Source organism: Aptenodytes patagonicus, chromosome 13 (assembly GCF_965638725.1).
Source record: "Aptenodytes patagonicus chromosome 13, bAptPat1.pri.cur, whole genome shotgun sequence".
NCBI lineage: Eukaryota > Metazoa > Chordata > Aves > Sphenisciformes > Spheniscidae > Aptenodytes > Aptenodytes patagonicus.
Genome location: NC_134961.1, coordinates 2,892,218 through 2,915,198, shown reverse-complemented (window position 1 = coordinate 2,915,198; position 22,981 = coordinate 2,892,218). Strand labels below are relative to the sequence as shown.

The window sequence follows — 22,981 nt, the reverse complement described above, 5'->3', positions numbered from 1 at the left end:
CCCAGCCGACTCTGGTCTTGCACTCAAGTCCACAGGTCAGGAATGACACTCAGGGCTATGAAGTACTGCATTGATGAACATTTGCCTTCTGAGTCCTCCAATAATGAAGCACCGCGAAAGGAACATGGGCTGGCTTTACGAGTCAGCATTACGTGAAGACCTCTGTCAAACCACAGGAGCCGCTCACGTATTAGAATGCATTTTTCTCTGCCCTCTTTGGAGATAAGCTGGCTGGATTAGGTTACACCAAATGTCCCTCTCACTGGTATCTTTATTCTAATTGTGAATGCCTAACGAATAGTATAAGCACGAGACAATTATGTAAGAATGCTTCCCAAAATACTCCTGCAGCCTTCCACAGCACAGGATTTTATAACGTTTTAGCAACTCTAGCTTCACCTGAAACAAGACAAGGAAAAAAAAAAATCACTATTTCCCAGACACACACTGCATAAACAGCTAGGAAAGAGAACAGCTGTAGTTTCAAGGTCATGTACAAGATGCTCTTTAATCTTGGTAAATGTCATGAAAACACTGTAAGTTTAACAAGACACGGCTTTTGTATGTTTAATATAAAATCCTGGAAATCCAAAAAATACCATATAGTGTTGTTCCATACAGTCAAAGTAACATCAGTGCTCCTCGGCAAGTAAAATAATAATCTGCTAACCTACTGATTCCAGTTTTAACCTATTGGTTTCCAGAAGACTTAAAGTCTTCTCTGCATATTTCTCCTCATGAGATATGTTACCCAGGTCTGGTTTCTCCTTATGCCTAGACAGGCATTCTTTAAAATATTTAAACAAAAAAAAAAATTCTCATAGATGCAACTGACCGCATCAGAGCTCAGTAATAAAATAAGGTTTTTTTGTAGCCAACATCAGGTTTTTTGAAGTCTTTCCCAGCAAATGTTTTCCACCATCTCTCAGCTGCTCTCAGTATATCCTGGAATCTGCCTACACTCCCATTTCTCGCTTCTCATACAGGATGACTGATTGGACTATAAAAAGGAAGGAAAGCACTGCACCCTAGGGACACCTGCTACCATGTTTCCTTTTAAAGGACTTCTGTTCCTTCAGCTTTTTTAGGCTGAGTGGGGAAGATTTTCTGCATGAACATAGGAAGTGGGTACAGTGGCTGAAGCAGTATCAAAACACTGGAGACACATTCAACTGTTCAGAAAGCAAAAATTTAATACAAATCAAATGCAAGAGAATCTTTGGGCTCTCACAGTTCATTTTACCGCCACCCAAGGTTTGGCATGCAGCTGATTTATCCTCTGAGTGGTTGTAACTGGGCTACTTATAAAGCAAACTTCTTTTTTTAAGAACTGATTGTGCATCCTTCCTAGCAGGCCAGAACCTGGCTTCAGCAACAAAAGTCCTTCCCTGTCTGGAAACAACTGTCCTCACATCCCTAGGCTAGATTAAATCACCATTTGCAGTTCTCTTCTAAGTCTATACCTGTCAATTAGAGATGAATGAGTAAAGATGATTCTCACTTATTTTCCTCCAAGATCCTGAACTCATACTCTCTAGATGGCAGTGATTACACACACTGGTCAGTGCTTTCTGGATACCAGAAGTTGCATTCACACAGACTCACATGGAGTGGAAGCATTCAACTATCCAGTATGCTTACACTGCTGGATCTTCACAGAAGCTGGATCTTCATTACAAACCATTCCCTTCTGTATGCATCGCTGCCTCATCTGCTATAAAAGGTCTGCTCTACTTAAAAGCAATAGGAGAATGGGAAAATCTCCCAGTATAAAAGACAGATTCTTAAGTTAATGTCAATTCTATAGGAAGAAAAACAGATCCTTCCAGACTCTGTGCTGATCTTTCACAAAGGTGCCTTTCTACAGTGCGAGGACAGACTATGTAGACTGAGTCCTGGGGTCGTATGCGTAGTAGGCAGATCTGTTTCAAACCTTTCTTTAGGAAATACACACAGATTCTTGCGTAACATTTTCTGCTGCACAGCATCTTTCCACTGTTCTTAAGTTTATAGAAGAATTGGCACAGTTTTCAGCCGCAATTTTAGTCTAAAAGACTTTCCTACAAGAAATTAAAGCGAAACTCTTCTTGGGAAGTTGTGAACTTGAATGAGCCTGTGTTAAGTGTCCTGGGTGACTCTGAAGGGGATCCTGCTGGACCTTGGCTTTTCCTGCAAGCTCCTGAGCACTTCCGGATGAACTGGCAGTTCTTGTTGCGGATGTTTCCCTTCACTTCCACGACCCTGGCAGATTTCACAGCTTAAAGAGGGGAGAAAAGAGTAAGAGATGTTTAGTCATCTCATATAGCGAGGTCCCACTCTGCAAAGCAATACAGAGGGCAGGAGCAAAGCCCTTTCCTCTTCACTTCCCCCAGCATGCAAAGTTCTCCTACCTGTTTCCATGAGCTTCAGCTCTTTGCACCGCTCCTCCTCCATTTTCTTCCTATAGTCACCAAACATGGCTCTCATGAGCTGACGCTTCTTCACCAGTGGAGCCTTGTCATTGCGCAGTGTCTTGATCGCACGGAGAGCCTCCTCGACTGAAGCAGTGCAAAGGAGAAACAACGCACAGTTTGACTTCCCACTGGCTCTGCCCCCACACGCCTGCCAACCCTCCCCGCAGGGGAGATCTCTCGTTTACTTGAATGCTTACCCTGCTTTGGAGTGGATTTCTGTGTCTTCAGGCCAAGTTCCAGCTGTTCCACACACCAGTCCACCTCTTTCCACAGCTGGTCATCTGACTGCTGTGCAACATGGAGCAGAGTGAGCATGAGGAAATAAGTCATCCAAAAATTACAGCAGCAGTTGCTACACAGGAAAAATGGTATCTGCATAAAGTCAGGACTATTCCAAATTTCATGTTCTGGTGATCACTTTATAGACTTCATGACATTTTCCCTATAGTGCTTTTCATTGGATAAACTTAAAGCACTGGACAAACGTTTAGTTGCAACTCACTGCCTCTATGTGATGGATTTAATATTTGGCTGCCATTCAGATGATGTCATTTTCTGGAAAGCTGTCCAGGGCCTTTCCTCTGAAAGAAGCTGTCAAATCAAGTTACAGATGGGAGGAATAAGCATTAACAACAAAAAAAACCCCTACCCCCAAACCCTGCCCAAAATCAAAAAGCAAACAATGGACAAAATCAGAAGCCAAGTCTTGGTGTCTCAGCTCCTGCATGCTTGCTCAAGCAGAAATGCATGAGGAGAAGGGAGCTGAAGCCCATGAAGATGGAAGAAGCCAAGTCCCATTGAGCAAAACCAGCTGGCTAACTGAGCAGTGGAAGGGAGAGAAACAGGGCGGCATTCTGGGGCTGAAGCAGTTCTTAACTGTTATGTACATGCAAACACAAAGCCCTCATGCTGTCTCCTTCTTTTCCTTACAACAGCCTCCTTCCAATGGACTGGAAGGGCTTTACATCACCTTCAAATCTTTCTACCTTTCTGGTACACAGCAGCGTTTTTATTGATAAGGTTGTTGGTGAAGCAGCACTTTGGATGTAATGCTTCAAGAGGCAGGTGAACACTCAGTGCGACTTCAGTGTAGAATATTAACAAAAGCAAGTTTTTTGTAATTTTGTATTTCAATATTGCTCAGCTGGCATTGTTTGTTAATAATAGCTACACAAGTGCTGAAAAGAAAAATAAAATGAAGACCTGGACCTTAGCAGAACATCAGAAAACCTCAGGGTGTGCCTTAATGGTGTGTCTACACATAACTCGCAACTTCAGTCGATTTCTGGGCCACGCCTTACAGTGGGAACCTTTTCAGAAGCACCCTTAGGCTTTGCACCAGACCCTGCCACAGCCTTAGCAACACCACCTAGCAGCTCTGCACCTCAGCTTTGCCCTTCGCATTATGTGAGCAATTCATCCTACCCCGTAACATGCAAGTCAGGGGTACAGTGCCTGATTCAGCACGCACAGATACCTGCTTGGCACTGAGTGAGGACAGTTACCTCCATTTTTTATTTTTTTTTAAGAAAACTTGGCACCCAGCTTCCCAGGATTAGCCATCACAAGTCTAAACATGAAATGTTTCAGCACAAGTCTGAAGCAGACAACAAAGGACCATTAACTTCCTTTCCACTAGTTAGGTTCCTCAGCTCTCTAGCAGGAAAAGAAAACAGCTGCTGTAAGAAATAAGCAGCAATCTTTGTCTTTCAGCTTTCATCTCAAGCCAGTATACTAACTGTTAAACTATGCTAAGAGATAAAGTTTCTCTTTTGCTCAAGGGTTTACAAATTATGGCATCCCATCAATATTTAAATACCTGAGAGGTCTCATCCTGGTGGGAGTTATCTTTATTTTGACATCTGTTAGCTTCTGCCTTTGCCTTCCTGTCGATCTCAGTTTCTTCTATCTCCTTTTTACTGACAGATGTTTTTTGTTTCTTCTTCTTTTTCTTCTTCTGGGCAGTTCCATCTGCTGTTGATTTCTCTGTCACTGCCTCATCTCCGGGAGCAGTCTCTGGTTGGGGGATCTTTAACGTGACATGGCTTCTATCCTCTTTGGGTGCACTACCTGTAGTTTGAGTCAACTCAGGCTTCTGCAATGCCGAAATCCGTGGCATACCTGCTGATTCAGTAGGCAGTGAATTACCCAGCACTTCGTGATCTGCTGTACCCTCTATATGTTGGCTTGTTGGAACTAATGGAACCAGAGGACAGTCTTCATCTGGGATGGCAAAGTTGAAAGCAAACCTGGGTTCTTGTCCAGAGGCAGCAAAACTCAAGGCTCCATTCCAGTTCTCCTGCTCGGTGGCTCTTACATTGGTTTGTATCTGCTCAGCACCACTGACACCAGGGACTGCTTCCAAAGATGTGCCAGTTGCTTCTGGGTTGATCTCAAAAAGTGTAAAATCAAATCGGAAGCTGTTGTCAGATGACATGAACCACTCTGGCTTTGCCTCAGAGATTTGGTCAGATTGTTTCCCATATACCACACCATCTGAAGCCTGCCCATTGCTTTGCTGTACTTCCACATCACCAGGTTTCACATCTAGAAAAGATAAAGAATAATGTTTCTATCAATATGCCAGTTTCCTACTACGGGGATGCCACTGCTACTGCAACTCCCTCTGTAAGGCACTGCTGCAGAGAGGTGATCCAATCAAAAGCTACAACGTAAGAAATCTACAGAAAAGAACCAAATATCACCATCCCCTGAAGGGACAGTTCAAGCTCACCTGCTTTCTCCATGCTCTTCTGATCCTCAGCCATCTTGAGACGATAATCCCCAAACACACGGTTCATCACTTGTTGCTTCTTCACAAAAGGAGTCTCACGGGAGCGCAGGACCTTGAGAATGTGCTGTGCCTCCTCTGCTGCACTCAAGAAAAAGTCCAAGAGAGACAAGAAACAGGTTATGGTGGGCCTTACAAACTATATTGTGGGATGCTGATGACTGGGTCTCCTCTGAACGTGTTCTGTGTTCATACCACCATACCACAATCCATGACTGGCATTTTGAAAGGAAACTCCAAGAGCTTCTAGAAGCTGAAATACTGTGAAATGTTCTTAAAGGAAAAAAAAAAAAAACAAAACATCTTAACTACTTATTATATATGTTAAGAATCTTACACTGCAGTAAGTGCACTACTAATGGCACAGAAGCTATACAAGGCTTAACGACCCTTTCCCCAAAGCAAGAGACAAATCCAAGAGCCTAGCTCGGTGTCTCTTCTCTGGAAAACTGGAAAAAAATCTGAGTAGTGAGCATACTTTGAAAAGCAGGACTCTTGCTTGACTCTCATACAAACTGGCCTGACCACAACAGTAACCCCAATTCTTTGTGTCAGAGTAAATTCTCTAAAAATCACAGTAGTTGTTCTGTGACAGCAGTCGCCAGAGACCTGTTTGGGAACTCCAGATATGCATAGTCTTCCAGTGTTTGTCTCACACATTTCAAGACACAGAAAAGCTTGATGTACTAGACTAGTATTTTGGAATGGGCACACACTCATCTCTCTTGGCTGCAGTGCATCTCTCTGGGATTCTCCAAATGTGTATCTTGCAGATCCAACACTGAGAGTCCCATGCTAGGAATAGAGTAACGGCACGCAAGTGCAAGGCAGAAATGCCACAGTGGGGCAGTAGCCACCCAAAAAAAGTGGGATGTATCTTCATAGTACCTGGGTGTCAGGGTCTTGAGCACACATTCCCCCCTGCTTCAAGGAGTTTAGCTGGCTGCATTCAAGGCCTACTCACTAATAAGACCTGTTACAAAGAAAGAGCTAGAAAAAGCTTCAGAGGAACCTCTCCCCTCCCTCACTTGGGAGTTATTTTAGCTGAGGATCTCATGTGTAGCACTGCTGCGGCCGGGCCCAGAGAGTTGTGGTGAATGGAGTTAAATCCAGTTGGTGGCCGGTCACGAGCGGTGTTCCCCAGGGCTCAGTTTTGGGGCTGGTCTTGTTCAATATCTTTATCAATGATCTGGATGAGGGGATCGAGTGCACCCTCAGTCAGTTTGCAGATGACACCAAGTTGGGCAGGAGTGTTGATCTGCTCGAGGGTAGGAAGGCTCTGCAGAGGGACCTGGACAGGCTGGATCGATGGGCTGAGGCCAACTGTATGAGGTTCAACAAGGCCAAGTGCCGGGTCCTGCTCTTCGGCCACAACAGCCCCATGCAGCGCTACAGGCTTGGGGAAGAGTGGCTGGAAAGCTGCCCGGCAGAAAAGGACCTGGGGGTGTTGGTCGACAGCCGGCTGAACATGAGCCGGCAGTGTGCCCAGGCGGCCAAGAAGGCCAATGGCATCCTGGCCTGTATCAGAAAGAGTGTGGCCAGCAGGAGTAGGGAAGTGATCGTGCCCCTGTACTCGGCACTGGTGAGGCCGCACCTCGAATACTGTGTTCAGTTTTGGGCCCCTCACTACAAGAAGGACGTCGAGGTGCTGGAGCGTGTCCAGAGAAGGGCAACGAGGCTGGTGAGGGGTCTGGAGAACAAGTCTGATGAGGAGCGGCTGAGGGAACTGGGGTTGTTTAGCCTGGAGAAAAGGAGGCTGAGGGGAGACCTCATCGCTCTCTACAACTCCCTGAAAGGAGGTTGTAGCGAGGTGGGGTCGGTCTCTTCTCCCAAGTAACAAGCGACAGGACGAGAGGAAATGGCCTCAAGTTGTGCCAGGGGAGGTTTAGATTGGACATGAGGAAAAATTTCTTTACTGAAAGAGCAGTTAAACATTGGAACAGGCTGCCCAGGGAAGTGGTTGAGTCCCCATCCCTGGAAGTATTTAAAAGATGTGTAGATGAGGCGCTTAGGGACATGGTTTAGTGGACATGGTGGTGTTGGGTCGACGGTTGGACTCGATGATCTTAGAGGTCTTTTCCAACCTTAATGATTCTATGATTCTATCTCATTGATCCAGACCTTGACCCTGATCCATGGACTTGAATTCCTGGCTAGAGCTTTGATCTGCCTCATCACTGCAGACTCCTCTGGCAATCTGGACTCCAGGCAGAGCCTGGTTACCATCAGCAGTACTGCTTTGCTCTCCTGGGTCAGATACTGTGCAAATGGGCCCTTTTCTGGCCAAGTCTTGCCAGTGCTTGCCTTGTCACTGTGCTCAGCTCCTGCATCCCCTCCAGGAGCAGCCTTCCCCCGCTGCTGCTGGACACTAGATACCGGGTGTAACAAAATGGTCTGATGCTCAAGCATGGTGTGTGGGCAAGTAGTAATCACTGCTACCTCCTCAGGTGCACCAGCAACCACTCATCCAGGCATCTTACAAAGGGCAGCCACACCCCTCCTCTAAATGTTAAGTACTAGCCATCAGGAGGAGCAGGACACATGTCTTCATATATTTACAAGTTGGACTGACTAGATCAAAGTGTGATCTTCTGAAAAATACTTTATAGGATTTTATCTTTCATGTAGTTTCTCCTTGGAACAATAACGATGAGGAACAAGCTTCACAAAAATAAACCTACTGGCGTTTAAGGGCCAGATGCACTAACACAGTATTTCCTTGAGATTGGAAAACAAAAGTGAGCTGTAGCAGAACCAAACAACAAGCTGTTAGATGAGGAAATGAGAACATGAGAACAAGTACAGAAAACAGAGAATGAATGTCACAGGAATGAAAGATAAAGCTGCTTCCAGACAGACAGTTCTTAAAGTTCAATGCTTTATCTTGTTTTGTATTTAGAACAAATCCCACATAACACAAGAATAGGAAACAGATAGGAGAGAAGAAACAGAAAAATGTCCAGGTCTGCTAAATCAGAACTGAGGTTGGAATATGGCTGCAGACTGCGAGAGAAGCAACATACCTTGTTTTGGGGTTGGGCTGAGGCGAAGGAGATTTGCTTCCAGCTGCGAAATGCACCACTCCAGCTCATCTTGGAACGTGCCTTGGGGAGCCTTGGACATGGGATGGGGGAAGGCACAATGTTTAAAAGAAGCACAAATCTCTCACCTGCAAAATTGATTCCAAAACTGAGTTTTCTGAAGTCTTCTCCCCTCTTATGTGGGAGATCAGACTAGCAGGTCATAAACCCCTTTTCTGGCTTTACACTTGAGGTGTGTGGTGTAACAGCTCAATTTATACCATAAACCAACACAGCACAGGGTGAGACACAAGCCCTGCAATACTCCCTATTGGGAGGGCACCAAATGAGCCCTCTTCATTACAAAAATTAGAGACAATAAACTCTTACTAGCTGTAAGCCACCCACTCCTGGCAAGCCAAGACTTCCCACAGATTGTTTTCTTCCTTTTTTCTCCTTCTTCCTTTTTAAAGGCCCCAAATGGAAGATTTCTCATTTTTCCTGAAGCTTATTCTATAGCGTAATACGTCTCCACAGCAGGAAACTTCTCTCCAGCACAGCTCTGGCAACACACAGAATTTCTCTTTAAACACAAGTCCTTTGCTGTATTTTTACCCTGCATGCCTCCTGCTAAGCAGTTGCAAAGCAAGGCTTAGAAGCCTGCCTGTGGACAAGAAAGTCGTTACAACGCGTTAGGAAATGAAAAAAATCTTGCCTTAGCAGAGTAACGAGGTGACCAGGAATTGGGAAAGGCAGGCACAAGGGCCAGGGAAGCCCTTTAAAGAAAACCTCCCGGGAGCCGGGGGCACTGCTGCGGGCTGGAGAAGAGCCTGGGCCTGGACAAAGGTGCCTCGGCAAAGGGCCGGTGGAGAAGAGGGTGCCTCAGGACAGAAGCAAGGGGCAGAGAGGGGCCGAGCAAAGCTCTTACCCGCTCCATGCTGGGCAGTCTCCGCGCCGCCACGGGCAGGAAACCGGGCCCCTCCGCCGCCGCCCACCTCCGGTCTCGGAACAGCGTGTGAGCTCCCGAGCTCCGGCGACGGCACCAGCGACTGAGGCCCGGGGTCTGCGCGCCGCCCCTCGGCCGCCGGGGCCGGGCCCGGGACAACCGCCGGGGCCCGGGTGATGAAGGCGGGAAGGGCCCGGCCGCCGTGCACCGCCCAAAGGCCTCCCCCCGCAGCGGTCCGCCCGCCGCCCCTCCGGCCGCTCCCCGGGTCCCGCGCCTCCGTTCCGCCCGCCGCGCCGGGGGGAAAGCGCGGCCAGCCCGGGCCCGCCTCGCCCCTCGGGGCCCCGGCACCCAGCACGGAGCCGCCGGCGAGGGACGGGGAAAGGCCCCGCTGGCGGCCGGGGGCCAGGGGCTCGTCACAGACCGCCATGGGCCACCACCGCCACCGGGGCGGCCCCTCCGCTCGGCCCGGGGCAACCGCGGGGGAAGACCCGGCGAGGCCACCGGCACCAGCACCGTCCTCCGGCGGCGGCCCGCCCGGCCCTCCAGAGCCTGCCCTCGCCGGGGCCTGCGCAGGGAGGGCCGGGTGAAGGCCCGGGGTGCCGAGGCACAAAGCCTTCCTTCGAAGCTGGGCGAGCCGAGGTTGAGGACGCCTCGGCGGGAGGCGGATCAGAGGAGCCGAGCTCCCACCTTCGCGGTGCATTTGTCCCCCCACAAGCTCGCCTCTCCCCGAGCCCCACAGGGAGCTGCTGGGCCACGTTTCCACCGCCAGCACGCTGGCTGTCCGGCTGCGGCCTCCCTCGGCAGGACCAAATCCCACGGCACCTTCGGGAGCGCCCACATCAGCGTTGTCCCCATCGAGACGCGGAGGCCCGAGGGCCACGGTGCCACCGGCGGCTCGGATCCCAGCCTGATACACACCACGCCACCATACAACACCATGGGTAGGGTACAGCGTGTTTTCCGCAGACAAAAAAAGGGTAATACACGTATACAGGTATGGTCTGATTCCATTTCTATTTTAGATTTCCTCTTGATTATTTAATTTTGTAAATAAAAAAAGTTAGACACCTTGTTTCACACGCATTTTTTTCCCTTGGATTTTTTTCAACAGCAGTCAAAAGTGCCCCTGCTGAGACTTGTAATGCTGTACCACGTCACATTTCTCAGCACAGTATTTGATGTCTCTTTCAAATGCTTCAAATCGTGGAGGCTATAGTTTCTCCTGACATTGGCTGTTGATGTTAGAAATTCTCCAAGGCTGCCAGTTATTCCAGCAGGGCTCTAAAGTGCTAGGAAAGCACTTCAAAATGTTGCTGTTAAAGGTTATAAAAAGGTACTGGAAAAATCGGCACACGTCTGTCAATCCCAACCAGACTTTTGTCTTGCCTTACAGCCTCCACCCCTGCTAAGACTTGGCCTTTGTCTAAGCCCTCCCCTCACTACAAAAAACATCTAACTGGTTTGAGTCTTGTCACAGGTTGTCTAAGACTTATCGCAAGACTTTTCTGACTGCAGTAGGTTTGAAATCAGCATCAGTCTTCGCATAGAAGTGTCCAAGTGTCAGGAAAAGAGCTGACAGTCAAGTATTGGAGAAGATAATAATGAGCACGGGAATAACGAGCTATCAGCAACTGTCTTGAAAGGCCAGAATCCCGCTGCAGTTCTCCTCTCCCTCAGTCCCTGAGTTGGACCGAGGGCTTGTGAGCCCGTCACTACCAGTCTGGATGCATCCCCTAAAGCAAAAGCTTCCCGTCTGTGGCCTGAGGGACGCACAAACCCATCAGACGATGCAAAGGCTCTGCGAGGTATGGCTGGGCACAGAGCCTGCAGAACCCACCTAGCCAGAACAAAGAGTTAAGAGGAACATTGCTTTCTGTGGCAGGATGCTGTCCATGTCTCCAGCTGAAACCACGTGCTGTGGACTCAATGCCCATGCAGGGAAAAGGCACAAAGGACCAGCAATGCCTCATTTTTCCTGGGTTTGATCTCTGCCCTGAGAATTCAGCCCACATGGATTCACAGCCTCACAATGGCACCGAGTTGGCAAGCTGTGACAGCCTTGCTCCAGAGGACACACGACAGAGGGACTGCCGGGGGATCAGAACGTGATCCTCAACTTCTGCTGACACAACAGGAACCTTTTAACGTGAAGAGCTGCGAGCTGAGCTGGTGGAAGCTGATGTCTAACCAGCCACGGCTGCCTGGGAGCGAGGCAAACAGCAGGCAGAGGAATGGAAATGGCTTGAGCCTGCCTGGGGCATGGGGCAGGTTAGTGTGTGCTGTATGAAACAGTGCAAAGGCTGGGACAGCTTTCACACTGCTGTAAGACGTCGACAGGAGCACTTCTGTCTGGGGACTCCATGCAGGACAGCTGTGCAGTCCTTCAGGTCACTCTGGGGACTGACAGTCTCCCCAAACACAGGTCTGCCTGCTTTCCCCACTCCACCAACTGAGCACCAACAAATTTGTTGCAGGCATGGCTGTAACTGGAAGCAGCGGTTGCGCTGGAAAACGCAGCTCTTTGGTATGAGGCTCCTTTAAGGGAGTTGCAGGAAGGAATTAAAAAAAAAATAAAAAAAAAGAAGTGGCGTGGTTACCAAAGCTGCTAACCACAGTGCCGGGGAGCCTCGGAGGGCACCAGGACAGCCCAGCGTCACATGCCTAACGCATCCTGTCTCCAGACTTCCTCACCCGCAATGTACGTGGCTTGCACATACAGACCATCATTCAGCATCAGGAAATCTGCATCGGACAAGAGAGAAAGGAAGCAGGCGTCAGATAAATGGAGCAGCTGAAGCTGGCTGGGAGGAGCTGGGCTCTGTGGGAAAGAGCTTCTCCCCACCCAGACATGGCAGCGAGACAGCAGTGTGGTGCCATCTGTGCTATGGTGGCTCTGCTCCATGCTTGGCTGGAGCATGGAGCCCTTTGGTCTCTCCAAAGGGCTCACGAAACACCACCAGCATCCAAGGGGAAAAACACTGGAGCAAAAGCCTAAAGCAAAAGCCCAGAGAAAATCCCAGGCAGAGCGAGTCTCCCTGCAGCTCCCACTGAAGCAGGGGATGAAGATGCGTTCGCAGCAGCCCCTGCTTTACTCCAGCACCCGGGAGCCCTCACACTGTTGTCTCCATACCAGTACCTGCTGTCCCCATACCAGTACCTGCATCGGAGTCATAATTTAGTGTCCCCTTTTTGTGTTCAATCCCCAGGAGCTGGGCGGGATGCAGAGACGCTGCCTCCAACGCGGTCTCTACTGAGCACCCTTGAACAGAGAAGGGGGAGGCATTAGGGCAACAAACAGCCCCATTGCCAGAGCAGCCCAAATCCCCTTGGCTAAGGCAACTGTCGGCCTGGCAGGGACCTGAGCTAGAACATCCTCGCCACAGCCATATGGAGCTGGGGAGGGGAAACATCCCTACGGGAGATAACGGGAAGAGGAGAACTGAACACCTAGGGTATGGGGAGGGGAAAGTCATTCACCTTTGTGAGAAAGGAGCAGGAGAGTTCACCTCTCATTAGTGCTATGGGTTAAGATGAAACCTCCCCTCAAAAAGTTGCTTATCTGTGGCCAGTGCCGCTGATCCCAGCCCTTCTCATTGTCTTGGGCAAGAGGGAACATTCCCTGGTGAAGCGGACACAGCTGGCAAGAGCAAGACCTCTTCCCAAGTCAACGTAGGGGGCAACACCTTGTGGACAAGGCTCACTTACCTGTGGCTTCTTGGAAGTGTCGCACACATGTGTCCATGGTTGCCACACTACCGCTCAGGGTCTTTGTACCTGGGAGAGGAACGGGATGGCACTGCGCAGGTCCCACAACTCATAGCAAGGAGAAGCGGGGCAGTGGGAAAGCATAATGTGACCAAAAGGGGTAGAAATCCTGGGTCACACGAGGAGTGAGTTGAAAGGCCCACAGCCATGGCTGCCGAGTGACAGAGTGAGGCGAGAGCGAGTCTGTGTTGGTGGCGCAGGGAGATGTACCGGGATGTCACCCTGCAGCTCCACCATAAAACCAGCTGGACTGGGTGAAACTAGCTCACAACGCAGGCACCTGCTGCCAGAGACAGAGGAAGGGAACTGAGAAAGGAATGATCCTTCTCCGAAATACCTTCCCAGTCTCCAATTGCTTGCAGTTTAGGGATATTTGTTAGCAAGAAGTGGTGGTGTTATAGTAAAGACAAGGGACAATAAATATCTGTGGGATTTCTCTGTCCTTTCTGACCCCACTGGGGATCTAGCATCCATGACATTGGGCAACAAGGTGTTCAAAGGTGTTGCGGACAGCTGAAAATTGACAGATTCCTCCTCACTCCACCAAGATGGGGCAATCCCCCTCTTCACGAGGTGCCTCATTATCCCCAGGGCCAAGTCACTGCAGAGCCATTAACCGATCAGGCACCAAAACCCAAGAGGGTGGCACAACCAACAAGCACTGCAAGGCGTGCTGAGCTCTCCAGAACAGACACGAGTGGCAGCGCTGCCCCAGCTCTTTTGCAGGACGGCACTTACCTGCAATGTAGGTGTTCAGCCCATCGATCTCCACCACCTGCTGACCCAGTGTGTGCCGACCTGGTGCCAGCCCCATGCCAGCAATCGCATCCGTCACCAGCACCAGGCCTGAGGAACGCAAGGAAAGAGGCTGCGTTAGCTTTGCAGCCGACCTTGCTGCAGCTCCGAGCGCTGCGCCATGCTGGTCCTCCCAGAAAGGGGCCAAAGCGTCTCTAGCCACATCCGACCGAAGCAAGAGGGCTGGTGGATCAGCACACATGGCTGTGACCTGTTTCAGGCAGTGAGGGCAGCATGCCACAGCACTTGCGTGAGTGTTTTGTGGGAGATGGCACAGTGCTCGGGATGGCTGGTGACGCTGCGTGGGCCCGACATGGCTCACCTTTGGGGTGGGCTCGGTGGGCGATTCGTAGGGCGGCGGGATTGGTGTGGATGCCATCAGAGATCATGCCGTAGAAGACTCTCCGCCCAGCAGGAATCTTGTCACTTGTCAGCAGTCCCACGATCCCAGGGTCACGATGGTGGAACTGCCCGAGGGGAGAGAGGACCAGCTGTGGAGCATCACCAGGACTTGTGGGCTGAGACCCTTCCCATCAGGGGACGCAGCTACCATCTCTATCAAACAGCGCCTGGCAGCTAGGTTCTCCATCTTTTACCAGACAAATCTGGGCATTTCCTCGAATTTCAAGAGTCTGATACAGCCTTGACTCTCTTTTAGATCAGGCAGTAGAAATGTGAAGCCAGAGGTTCAGTGCTGAAACCTCAGTGCAAGGCCTGTTACGAAACAAGCTGGGGAGAATATGCATCTGTGGGGAGCAGGAGGGCAAGCACCAAAAGCAATACCAGCGCAGGGCAAGTGCCCTCGGCTACTCACCGGCAACATGGCATTGAAGAGGTGAGTGATGAAGGTAGCGCCATGCTGCACAGCCTCCTCAGCCTGAGAGAGATTAGCCACCGAGTGACCTAGGAACAAAGACCAACACATGATTTTTCTGCCCGTCTCTCCATTTATTTCCCTACAGGAGTGAAGACACGCTCTGTCACTAGGACTCTACTCTGATGCCCCACCCTGGGCTGAGGTCTGAGATGCCAGCCTCGGCACAGAGGTGTCTGGCCATGACCATGGGGGACTCGGGCAGTGGGTGCTTCACCTGAACGCATTCACTGTTCACATCACAACCATCACAAATGCTGCCTTGCTCCCAGAGAGTTGCCCTCAGGCTAGGCTAGAGGTCCAAGGACACGCCTGTCTGCTGTCCTCAGATGTTTAAAGGCTTTACAGAGAGCTGTCAAGGGAGTAGAGACAGTGGGGACTTTGCCAAGAAGGAAAATTCTGTTTTCCCCAACACGGACAGCAGCTCTAATGCTCTGTGGGCAAACTTTGCCTTTCTGTGGTTCTTTATGTGGCTGTGAGATAAGAGATGCTCTGCTGTGCGAATGCCCTTCTCACTTAAGGTTTAATTTCACCCTGAGTAACTACCCCCCCGGATTTCTTTAATGATTTCTTTAATGAGGCAAAGAAGAGTTTGTGAAACAGAGGACAAGAAAAATGCAGCCAGTTTTAAGTCAGTGGCCTTGGAGGCCCTTGCTGCCAGTGGCAAGGCAATGGAGGTAGAGGTCTCCTACAGCACTTCCAGTTGAAAAACAGAGTTATCAAAACTCAACAATAACCTTTGGAAAATTATTTCACCTGTCAAACAAGGCCTAAAGCAGTTGAACTTCAGAGTTTGAATCTTTCCACATCGTCAACCCTCAATTACACCTTTATTCAAGTAAGACTGCTATTCTTTCCTGTGTATTTGCAGCACCAAATGCTACCTTGTGTTAAACTGCAGGGGCTTTTCAATCAATATGAAGTTTGGCCCTTACCGTACAAAGGGCGACAGATTCGCAGCATCAAGTGAGGTCCCCATTTGTGACAGGTCTGTCACCTCCACATCGGCCAGGCAAAAGAAAATCCCACCCCATCCAGTCACACTGAGACACCATTAGAGGTGCTACAGCCCTGAGAGAGGGGCTGCCTGGCCCATGTGGCACAGGGAGACGGAGCCTCCCTAAGCCTCCTCCTCCCCAGCCCTTACCGAGCGAGACACAGATGCCCTGCTTGGTGAGTTCCCGGATCACCTCACTGCTCCTCTTCATCTCTGGGGCCAGGGTGACTATCCGGACACAGTCCAGGGACCCGTAGGTGGCAAGCAGGTCCTGGAAGGCACCTGCCTCAAAGGTGCGGAGACAGTGCTCCGGGTGCGCCCCTTTCTTCTCCTTGCTGATGAATGGTCCTTCCAGATGGGTCCCTGCCCAAACAGAAACACAAAGCTATGACCCTTTCCCCGCCAAGGACCAAGAAACCTGCTGTGTCTACCCTGCTCCAGTCAAGCTCTTCCCATTCTCCCGCAGCAAAACACATGGCTCGGGTAACTCTGAGCTCAGCACAGCGAAAGATGCAGCGCTGGCAACTGGCCAAGCCAAGCCACCCCACTGCCATTAACCTGTGGGGCCCAAAAGGGCTGGAGCAGTGTGTGTATCATGGCAGAGACCACGGCAAAGGCCAGGCACAGGTTGAGGGAGAAAGCGGGTCTGTGCCCTCCTGTGCACCCCTCCCATCAAGATAGCTCCAGCCCCCATTTTGTCCTGTCCCTACAGTAGCTTCTTTCTCCTTAACAATGAACAAGATAATTGCCTACCTAGAGTATCATCAGAAAGGATAGCGAGGGACAAAACCACTTACCCAGGATACCTGCTCCGTGGGCTCCACCATTTCTTATACTGATCTGAGGGAGAACCTAGAGAAAGGGGTTTGTCAGACATGGCACCCCAGACACAGCACCCCAGCCTGCCAAAACAAACCCAGACCTCGGGTCCAGAGAGAGCTGTGTAGCTGGACCACTTGGGACCATCAGCCAAACACAGCTCGCAAAGAAAAAGCCAGCTGCAAGCCCCGTTGTGCAAAGCTGGCCTGGGAGACATCGCTGTCTTAGCGATGTCTAAAGGTTAAGGGCAAGAAATCCAGGGGTAGAGTCCAGCTCCTCATGCCCACGGCTTTTCCGCCAAGGCAGTTATCCCAGTCTCTGCAGTCCCAGCCCTTGGCCCTCTCACCTCTTAGTACCAACCTCAGCCCTTTATCACCCTGCAGATGAGAGGGGAAGAAAGTCACTTGCCTGGTGGTACACAGATGGAGGAGAGGTCACCAGGGTGGGACAGAAGGAGGTCACTCCATGGGAGAGGATTTTCTGACTGACCAAGTCAATCCCTGATTTGAAGTCATCTGTAGCCAGGGAGAAGTCCACCCCAAAGCCTCCTGCACCATGAACAAAACAGAGATGAAGCTGCAGCCTCCCCGGTGGATGTTTTCCCACCTGAAAACGCCGAAGAAACATTTTGTGTGACTGGAGTGAGCCACTCCATTTGTACAGCACTGACCAGAAGCGAAGGGCTCCACCAGCACTTCTCCTGTCCTACATTTGCAAGGCTCTACGAGTAGAAATCCAACCAATGCTGTCCTGCTGAAGTGCTTTTCCCACAGCATCCCAGCGTTTTGCAACTTTTTATTTTGATGCAGGGCAAAATCTGAGGATTCCCCATTGAAAAGGGGATCTAACTTCCAACATAAGCTACTATAGAACAAGCCTCTCTTGACCCTCAGGAAAGAGCTACTGCAGGTAAGGTTTGTTCCCTCGAGAAGTCCTGCTCTGTCCTCCCTGCATCCTGGAAAGGGTAGGGCGGGCATCCTGCCAGCACAGGGGCAGGGACTGTTGATGAAAATGAGGTTAAGAGGAAAGCTGGGCTGAAACCACCACCCAGCCAAAGGGGATCAATTATGCAACAGCAGCAATCACGGGCAAAATTGTTCTTTATCGTTAGTTCGGTGACTCACATCTCCCTGGAGCAGCTGAAACGCACTTGGTCATGGGCAGTATGCACACAGCAGGATTGAAGGTCAGTGATGGACAAACGTGGGACCCCCACCCCGCTGCGAGCGTGTGTGGCTTTGCCATACCGTTGATCTGGACATCGATGAAGCCCGGGGCGATGATGCTGTCCTTGCAGTCCAGCTGGATGTCAGCAGAGCCCTTCTCGTCAAAGAAGAGTTTCTCTGGGTTGAGGATCTTCCCTTCTCGCACCCACAGGTCCTCCCTGAAGGGACAGTTACACACACACCAAGCTCTTCTGCCATCTGTGGTGGAGCACATGGGAGCAGGTGGCCATAGCCCCAGGGACAGGGGTGGCCTCAGGCAGAGCAGACCCCACCGGCACCCTCTGCCATGGGCTCTCCGATGTCTACTAGGGCAAAGCTGCTCTTCCAGCAGTGAGATGACTGGCAGCCCTCTCTCTGTGTGGCCTCTGGCTTTACAAAAGTCGTGGGAACGGGATTTTCATGGGCTGCCTGCCAAATGTGGTGGCGATGGCCAAGGGGCCCAGGGGCTGGCGGAGGAGGCAAAACGAAAGACGAGGGGAGCAGAGAGGGGCCGTACAACACGCACGCCTCATCTCCTTCAGAAATCAGGCGGAGGGGATGAGGGACGGTGGGAGTGCAGGGGGGCGAGAGCCGGCAGCTGATGCACTGGAGGACCTGGGGACAGTCCCTCGGGCACTCCAGGTTAGCTCTGCAGCCCCGCCGTGAGCCCCGGCGCCCCCCGGTACCCCCCAGCAACCCCGGTACCCCGGCAGCCCTCACCTCTGGAGCTGGTGGCTCCTCAGGATGCGGCAGTTGGTGAACTGGACGATGGGCGCGTCCGAGACGGATTTGTTGGACGGCATCGCGGGGCTGCGGGAGCCGGCGGGAACGGGGGACTTCCCCGGTGACCGGGGGTGAGGGGCACGGGGCGGGGACCGGGGGTGGCGGAGCGGGGCAAGGCCTCGGCGCCGGTGCGAGCGGCTGCCGCGGAAACGGGGAGCCGGTGAGGGGCGGAGGTGCCGGAGCACCGCCCCGGGGGCAGGCGGCGGGTAGGCCCCCGCCTCTCCCCGGGGCTCCGGACCGACGCTGTGAGGAAAAGGCCCCGCCGGCCTGTGCGGCCAGGCCCCGCCGCGGGACCCGCTCAGGGCCGGGCCCGGTGCAACCCCCCGCCCCGTCCGCGGGGCAGCGGCAGGGACCGGGACACCCGGGGGCGGGGCCGGGGGCGGGGCGGGGGGGCGGAGCGAACGCCGGCCTTAGTCCGCAGCGCCGCCGGTTCCAATCACGTGAGCCCGCTCAGCTGACGCGCCGGGATCCCCCCCCCCCCCCCCCCGCCGCACGTGACCGTCCCGCAAGGAGCCGCCATCATGGGAAGGGCGCCGCCATCTTGAGGAGGTCGGCGGCTCGGCAGAGGCGGGCCGGCTGCCGGGCTGAGGGGAGCGGGCAGGACTCGCGGCCACGACCTTGATTTGAAAGCCGGTGGTGAAGGAGAACCGGCGGTGGAGGAGCTCCCTTCCACAGCTGTCCTCGGCCCTGGCTGCCCCTCGGGCCTGGGGTCTCCTGCTGGCCCACACAGGCCGTTGGGCCTATGGCCTGCCATTGTCACCGGCATGGCGTCGGAGGGGGCTGTGGGGACAACGCCGTAGAGATGCCTGCTCCTCTCGCCTGGGAAGCCTTGCACTCCTTGCAGCGAGTGTCCCAGGGGATTTACTCTCTGGGTCTGGTTTAATCACTCTAAGCATTAAATAGAAATTAGTAACGTTCCCTATCAGAGCCTCTAAGGGGGCTAGCAGCAGCATATGCTGGTGTTTTGCTGCAGCGTGTAATGTGGAGCTGACAAAATGCTTTTGGAAAGGTCTGATACCAGTGGGGAGCAACGCGTGTACTAAGGGAACCTGCCTTATCCAGGGACACTCCAGACCGGGTGAGCTCAGGGAAGCTGGAGAGGTGTGAGGAGGAGCTGCTGTGCTGACTGTGCGGGTGTCATCATCTGCTCGTCACAACCACCTCCCCAAGACCTTCTTCTTGGCAGTCTGCGCACACCTCCTGCTGTCTCTTGCCTTAGGCTCTGATGAGAAATGTTTGGGGCAGAATCCTTCTCCACTGTGTCCACTGACTCCAAACTGGAGCTCCTCAGCGCAGATGGTCTAGAGCATCATCGCTCAAGAACCATTACTCAGCCCCAGGACAGACAAGTAAGCTCAAGCCACCTTTACAAGTTCACTAGTACCTGGCATCTTCCAGCCAAGGATCCCACAGCCCTTAGTGAGCCATGATGCAGCTCTTGTACAGGCACTGTCACCGCTAGCTGGGCAACCATGTCACACGCCGACGGGTGAATGCCTTTATGGAATGAAATGTTACTCGCTAAGTATTACTTTTTATCAGGCAAAGTTGAAAGGCCTGAGAGGTCAGGGGAGATGAATTAGTGGTTCCTAATAGCTTGTAAGTGTGTGAATTTGTGAATAAGTAACCTTGGCTTGAACGGTCACAGTGGACTCGTTCCTCTCTGCAGAATGAGACTGCCTGGAAGAACTGCTCTGCTTGCTGTTGCGCACCGCACATGCATGGGACAACACTCACGCCGTACCATGAGGAGCCAGCGGGCTACATCCACTGTGCAAGGAAACAACAGTGCAGGCCTTGCTTCATCTGACTCACGATTACTTATGTCTTGAATGGCAACCCCAGGCAGACCCGGGTGCGCTGGATGGGCCTGTCACAAAGCACCAGCTGATCCTTGTCCCTGAGAGCTGGTAGACAGGTGTTGCAAAGCATGTACCTGCTTGGAAATCTGGCTGGGCAGAGTAATAATTACACTAACAAAATGAAATTTGAACTGTTTATTGGCTCAGGCAAAGTAAGGTTTCTGGAAACCCACCCTTCACTGTTCCTTTCTCAGTCTCAGCTACAGGGACAAAGAGTTAACTGCAGCCTGGACAGGTAAGTCATTACTTCTTTTAAATGTTACTTTCTAAGCTGACAGCATTGCTGTAGGCAGGCTCCTAAGGTCATTTGACAAGTCAGCAGCAGCCTGGGAGAGAAGACAGAAAGCTTGTTCTGTGCTCTATAGCCAGCCCCCTGCCTTTTCTCTCCAGCAGACCACGGCACCAGGGTCTGCAGTCTCTGTGGCCAGAGGGGCAACAATGTCCAATCTCCAAAACGTTAAAGGCAAGTACTATGCTTCGTTAAAATTAAAGCCAGTGTCCCCGACAGTCTAAGCATTTACTCCTAAACATCTGCTGGCAGATGCTTCCATTTCCCCTCCGTCCTCTTTGCTCCGCAGGGACTGCTGTGTGCTGCAGCAGTCTGCCTAGCACTCTCACTTGCGTGTTTATCCTGTTTGGTGTCCCACGGTATCGCAGAGAGAGTCAAGTGTCTCATCAAGGACTGTGTCTAGGCAGGGTGCTGATGTGAGCTTCACTGATGAATCACACCGAGAAAAGATAAATGATGGGAAACGTAACATCCCCGTCTGGCCAGGAATTGAATTTTAATGAGGTTTTATGCTGTACTTATCATTCCATGATGTCAGTGCTTGTCCACAGTACAAGCTGCCTCTTACTGTCAGCAGGATGCCAGTAAAGGCCCCTGAAATGGAGAGCTGGGAATGATGCTAGTTGAGGCCAGGAAAGCTATGTGCAGCACTGTTTTGGGAATTTGAGGCCAAGAATAGCTTCAGGCAGGTTTTCCTCATCGTGGCTGAAATTATCCACGTCTGGGGCACCCAGCAACATATTGGTGGGAATGATTTGTGGCTTCAGTACAGGTGAAGTCAAGGAGACTCCAAAACCGGAAGATTAGAACATGAATCCTAAAAGCAGATCTCAGGCCTGCTTATTTGAGCAAACGACTCTGCGAGGAGGGAAGTACTCTTCCAAGCTGCTAAATTGAATTCAGATGTCAAAAGGCACATAGAGCACCCAAACCGCCTGTGGCCAAAACAGGGCACCTTCATATGAACGTGCATGCTACCAAACTTGTGACAGTGAACTTTTCTTGGCAGTGGAAGAGACATCTAGGTAAATGCAAATACTGACTGCGTACAGATAGTAACATACACTATGAAAGATCCTGCCATGGTGTCCACCCCATTGACACAGCTTCACCAACCCTTTGGCGACAGAGATCTCCAACATTTTTCTAGGCTGCAAGCCCCAAAGCAAACCATTGAATCAAAACGCTGGAAAACGGCCCGGACCTCCCTCTGCACTGCTGGGAAGAATGGAACAGCCGGTGCCAAGATGAAAGGTATGGCAATTTGCCTCATTGATGCTGTAGGTATGTCATCCATGTCATGTATCTGTCCTGCTTAAGTCTTATCTGTTTGGATGTTGTCCTTTTATTTCTCAGTATTAAATTAACCCCGTCTTGCATGACCAATAATTGCACACTCCTCTAATAATTGCATGCTTTTTCTCTCTACTGCCCCAGTAATAGGCTGAGGGAATCACAAGCTGTAGTTTCACTTGCATTTTCTTTAGCAAACTTTTTTTTTCTTCAGGTGGAGTTATTTTTAACCTGGCTCAATTCCCAAATTAGATTCACTGCCTGACAGCATAAGAAGTTGTACCAGTGCACTTGGGAGAAACAGGGGAGTGTGTGCTACAGATGTGAAAGAAGGTCTAGGTGTCCAGAGGGAGGGCTTGGGCTAGCACTGCTGCCAAACGAAGTGCTTGTGGAAATACAGCCTTGGCTTCTAATTTTTCATGTGCCTTCACAAAGAAGTCTAAGGAATTGTCCTAATGCACACAAGAGCCAAGGAGGCTGTTTACATCTGAGTTGAGAACACACTACCAATCTTGGGAATATATGCGATTTCCTAAGATTTGTCCTCGGCCTACCTTAGGCAGACAAAGCCACTAGGTGTAGGTGGTCATTACCGCTCTCTGCCACTTGAGGTCACCCCTTCACCCCCTCCCAAAGGCAAAGGAGGAAAGCACAGATGTAGTAGCAAGGACAGGACAGTTCCAAGTGCCAAAAAAGGGTCCAGGACAGAAACAGCCACCAGTATCCCCTCGTTAAATCCAGAAGAGCCAGGACTTGAGCCTGTCGTGAGTGCATCTCGTCCTCTCAGCAAAAGGAAGATGGCAAACACGAGCCACTGATTCTCCAGGAACCTCATCCTGCCCTCCTGCTTCCCAGCTCATACTCCCACAGGTCAGTGAGAACTGTCAATGGTCTGTAGATACCTTGTGGGAGGCACTCGGGACCCTGCAGTGTGGCCCCTAGGAGAGCTTCAAGCCTTACACCCATTAGGTTAGGGGAGGATTTTTTTCTGTGTGCTTGGGCGCCATGATACAGGAACTAGCTTGACAGAAACTCAGTGATACGAGTTGCAAAGCTGTGACTGTCTCAGGAGCTAAATGAAGCGTGGCT

General features: G+C 51.3%; 2 protein-coding genes across 3 annotated transcripts; both read right to left on the bottom strand.

The window, feature by feature from the left end:
* Window positions 1-1,167: 1,167 nt before the first annotated feature.
* On the bottom strand, window positions 1,168-9,391 carry C13H8orf33 (chromosome 13 C8orf33 homolog). Its single transcript, XM_076350735.1, has 7 exons — window positions 9,193-9,391; window positions 8,268-8,358; window positions 5,188-5,325; window positions 4,273-5,000; window positions 2,651-2,741; window positions 2,391-2,537; window positions 1,168-2,257 (listed from the first exon to the last, which is right to left on the bottom strand). Exons 1-7 carry the CDS (start codon window positions 9,199-9,201, stop codon window positions 2,061-2,063), a joined length of 1,401 nt encoding a protein of 466 aa, XP_076206850.1. The 5' UTR covers window positions 9,202-9,391; the 3' UTR covers window positions 1,168-2,060.
* A 2,331-nt stretch (window positions 9,392-11,722) lies between these two features.
* AMDHD2 (amidohydrolase domain containing 2) lies at window positions 11,723-18,775 on the bottom strand. Of its 2 annotated transcripts, XM_076350984.1 has the most exons (11): window positions 18,386-18,775; window positions 17,708-17,844; window positions 16,869-17,008; window positions 16,439-16,493; window positions 15,792-16,004; window positions 14,585-14,673; window positions 14,093-14,237; window positions 13,714-13,821; window positions 12,916-12,984; window positions 12,368-12,469; window positions 11,723-11,952 (listed from the first exon to the last, which is right to left on the bottom strand). In XM_076350984.1, the coding sequence occupies exons 1-11, from the start codon at window positions 18,466-18,468 to the stop codon at window positions 11,864-11,866; spliced, it is 1,230 nt and encodes a 409-aa protein (XP_076207099.1). In that variant the 5' UTR covers window positions 18,469-18,775; the 3' UTR covers window positions 11,723-11,863. The 2 variants fall into 2 exon arrangements, with proteins under 2 accessions (XP_076207099.1, XP_076207100.1); XM_076350985.1 differs by lacking the exon at window positions 12,368-12,469.
* Window positions 18,776-22,981: the final 4,206 nt, after the last annotated feature.